Below are 4382 nucleotides of genomic sequence, written 5' to 3' on the forward strand. Positions count from 1 at the left end.
AGAGTTCATAAGCTGTACATAGACAGATTCCCTAAATTGTGCTATTTTCAGAATTATATTTTGAAGACTTAAGAGGGACATGAGCTTTGTGTGATTCTGGTCGTCTTTACAAGGGTAAATTTCCCCCAGCTCCAAGTATTCACTACATTGTTAGAGCACAATCACCTCTTGTTTTCATTGAATGAAGCAGCATTAGCAATGTCTACTAGAAGAGCTGGAGTGCTGTATCCATTCTGCGCGCCAGATTGGACACACTGGAGCAAGTCTAGTGGAGAGCAACAAAAGTGATCAAAGGTTTAGAAAACCTGACCTGTTAGGAAAGGGTAAAACAACTGGGCATGTTTAGTATTGAGAAAAGAAGACTGAGGGGGGACCTGATAATAGTGTACACATATGTTAAAGGTTGTTATAAAGAGGAAGGTGATCAATTGTTCTCAATATACACTGAAAGGAGGACAAGAATGGGCTTAGTCTGCAGCCAGGGAGATATTAGGAAAACCTTTTTAACTCTCAGGGTATTTTGGGATGTATAAGTAGAGGCATTGCCAGCAGATCGAGAGACATGATCATTCCCCTCTATCTGACATTGGTGAGGCCTCATCTGGAGACTGTATCCAGTTTTGGGCCCCACACTACAAGGATGTGGAAAAATTGGAAAGAGTCCAGCGGAGGGCAACAAAAATGATTAGGGGTCTAGAACACATGACTTATGAGGAGAGGCTGAGGGAACTGGGGATGTTTAGTCTGCGGAAGAGAAGAATGAGGGGGGATTTGATAGCTGCTTTCAACTACCTGAAAGGGGGTTCCAAAGAGGATGGCTCTAGACTGTTCTCAGTGGTAGCTGAAGACAGAACAAGGAGTAATGGTCTCAAGTTGCAGTGGGGGAGGTTTAGATTGGATATTAGGAAAAACTTTTTCACTTGGGGGGTGGTGAAGCACTGGAATGCGTTACCTAGGGAGGTGGTGGAATCTCCTTCCTTAGAAGTTTTTAAGGTCAGGCTTGACAAAGCCCTGGCTGGGATGATTTAATTGGGGATCGGTCCTGCTTTGAGCAGAGGGTTGGACTAGATGACCTCCTGAGGTCCCTTCCAACCCTGATATTCTATAATTCTATGATTCTAGCTCTGGAACAGGCTCCCAAGGGGGGTTGTGGAATCCCCATCATTGGAGGATTTTAGGAACAGGTTGGGCAAACCTGTCAGGGATGGTCTATGCTTACTCGGTCCGGCCTCAACACATTGGCTGGACTTGACGACTTCTCGAGGTACCTTCCAGCCCAACATTTCTCTGATTCTATGATCTGGTCTTTTAGGCAAATGTGCAACAGAAACACAGAAAATAAATCAAAATGTGCAAAACCTGTTATGACAAAAGTGGGGGCACTCAGTGGTGAACCTTGATCTCTACCCTAAAATATGGTTTATGTACTCGATTTCACACGTCATATTGAAATGCCAGGGGAGGACACAGTTACAGCACATCTTCCCCCACCAGTTGCTAGAGCAATGATTGTGAGCCATTAAGGCTGAATGAGTCTAACTACCAAACAACTGAGCAACCATCTGGGAGCAGCATCTTAGCACATTTGCCTGGCCGGCTGTGAGAAACCGGTCTGGGACAGAAGAAAGAAGATTTCACAGCTCAGGCCTGTAACACAGATCATTGAACGATATTGTACATTAATTGGTGGCCAGAGAGACATAGTGAGGGTGGTTTCTTTTTTAAAAACCTAGCTTTTCTGAAAGACAGACTAGGAGGAGTCATTCTCTGGAAGACAAACTAGGACCAAAAGTTTCTTGGCTTCCTAAGAGAAGGTAAGATGGTTCTGTTCTATTCCTGTAACTTAAGTGGAAATACCATTGGACTTAGCTTTAGTGAAATGTAAGATTAGAGGAGTCAAAACATGCATGTGGACTGGTTGTTGTTTTGAAATGATTTCATCTAAAGCTTTGTTCTGTTTGCTAGTAACTGAACTTGTTTTCAGAAGGCTGTTTATCACCATATCAGTGGTCATAAGCCCCCAAAGGGAGGAAATACAAGTGTCTAGTTGAACCTATTCAGTAATAAGAGGTTGGCATTAGATGAGGGGTTGTACCCAGGTCCTGGTCCAAGAGTAGAAGAATCATAAGATTCCATGGGCAAGATACCAAGCACGTGAGCCAGTACACTCGGAGAGACCACACAGTGGTTGGAGGTGCAATTAGCACCGTAACCATGACACCTCTTAATTGTGCCTTTTTGAGCTGCCCACATCTTGGTTTTCCTGCTAGGAAAGACCACATGTTTGTAATCAAGGTGGCTGTTTCATTGCTCCTTAGGTTGGTGCTCATGACAGAAGCTGGTTGAATACTGCAAATACCAACCAGACAACCAAACAAAAACCAGGTAGATACAACATTTAACCAAACTATGGGCTGTGATTCATTGGTGGTCCATGGAACACTTGCTGTTGACATGCCTCAGGTTCCTCTGTAGTGCCACTATCTGGCAGAAAAAAACAGTGGGTGAGTGGGAACATAGGTAGATCCTGGAAAAAAAGTATGGGTGATACTCTTCTGAACTCCACCCACGAAATAAGCTCTGCACATGTGTGTCACCAAGTAGACTGTGGTCACCGGGTAGACTGTACCTAGTGCAATTTGGCTGCTGCTTTGTTTGGATTGCTGTTTGGGTCTGTCGGGCTCCAAGGGTTTGGCTCTTTCTTGAGTTGGGGGGAAGGGAAAGTGGATGATACTTCCCTAAATGCCCTTGGGGGAAGCAGAGGGTAAGGGATAGGAATTGGATAGCTTGGAGTCTATTCCTCAAACTTAAATATTCCACCCTGTCTGCCTACAATATACAAAAGCCATGCTGATATGTTATGGGATTTTTTTTTCGAGATCATGTCACTAACTGCACACAACTAAAGGCCGACTTCAGATACTGCTAGAGAATTTGGCCATAAACTTTGAAAATAACCCAATCTCTAGATGACTCTGCTTCAAAGTTTAAAAGAAAGATAAAAGTGACTTGATCAGAAGAGATCTCATTTACCACATGAGATTAAATAGCCAGATTGTCTCCTCTGGGGTCACAGTGACAGGAGTGAAATTGCCTATGATCAAAGCTACATAAACATGTTAATAGATCCCTTTGGTAGCACATGCCAAAATATTTGTAAAATCCATGAAACAGGAGGGAGTGGGAAGTAGGAGGAGACAGAGAGAGAGAGGAAGAATTCCCTGGGTCTTCGTGATCTGAAATAAACAATAAAAAGCCAAGGGAATGAATGTTGTCAGTGGACCATTCTGAGGATTTACCTTGTTCTGTCTGATATAATGGTGCTTGTCTTAGACATGGCTGGGTACATGTCGGATGGATGGAGGCTGTGTTTTATATGAGAGAGAGAGATGTTGCCAATGGAATGTGTCTGATTACTGTTCAAGACAGAACAGATGAAGTGTCAGCTTTCACAACAGGTAATTTTTTCTCTTTTTTTGTTTTTTGTTTAGTCCAAATTGATATTCTTTTCTTTTCTTTTCAAAAATTTCTTTTGATGGGAAATAGATTTTTGAGGAAACAGAAATTTCACCAAAATAAATTGCTTTAATAAAAAAAGTGTTTTTGCTGAAAAAAAGAAAATCCAAAAAGTGGTAAGTTTGTTTACTTGTTTGTTTTTGACAACCAACCTCCCTGTACCCCCAAATTGGGGGTGGTGGTGGTGGTGGTGGTGGTGGTTTTTTTAATGAAAACTGCAAACATTTCAATAATATTTTATGGGTTGGTTTTTTTCATCATTTTCATCAAAATTGTACATAGGATAGAAAATATCTTCCCAGCTAGCTCTACTTAACAGCCCTTTTGTTTCCATCTATCTTCTCAACAAAGATATTTTTCATTCTTTCAAACCTTTTTTTTCCTGTCCAGATCTGAACTCCCTCTATTTCTGCTGTATCCCATTTTGAGATGGGGAGATCAGTAACAGAACACAATATTCCAGAAGAAGACATCTTATTAATTGATGGAATGCCATGGGACTATTTTCAGTGCTATTCTCCATCACAATTCTTATTCATCATGGCTGAGTTTTTTTTCAACGGAGCTTAAGTTTCTGGCTCCCACTGAAAGTTATAGCGTGTCCCTTTGAAAATAACAGCCAATAGGACACTTGAGTAGTAACTTTTCATTCCTGGGTAAAATATCTTATAGAATCGTAGCTTCATAGACTCCAAGGCCAGAAGGGACCATTGTGATAATCTAGTCTGACCTCCTGTATAACACAGGCCAGAGAACTTCCCCAAATTTCCATAGGCCCTATAACTTCCCCAACTTACGTCTCAGTTCCCTGTCTATGAAAAAGAGAGAAAAATCATTGCCCATTTTGCCACACTGTCACACGTGTG

At 41.9% G+C, this 4382-nt stretch overlaps 1 protein-coding gene across 1 annotated transcript in view; it reads right to left on the minus strand.

Annotated features, from left to right (window-relative positions):
• The window catches only part of LOC140897197 (olfactory receptor 10A2-like), a 10404-nt gene extending 7055 nt beyond the window's left edge, over positions 1 to 3349 (minus strand). Inside the window, exon 1 of the mRNA XM_073309592.1 lies at positions 3300 to 3349. Coding sequence (XP_073165693.1) covers positions 3300 to 3349 — 50 coding nt within the window. The remainder of the gene's footprint in view (positions 1 to 3299) is intronic.
• Between the last annotated feature and the right edge of the window lie 1033 nt (positions 3350 to 4382).

The sequence above is a fragment of the Lepidochelys kempii genome, chromosome 13, assembly GCF_965140265.1.
Source record: "Lepidochelys kempii isolate rLepKem1 chromosome 13, rLepKem1.hap2, whole genome shotgun sequence".
Lineage (NCBI taxonomy): Eukaryota > Metazoa > Chordata > Testudines > Cheloniidae > Lepidochelys > Lepidochelys kempii.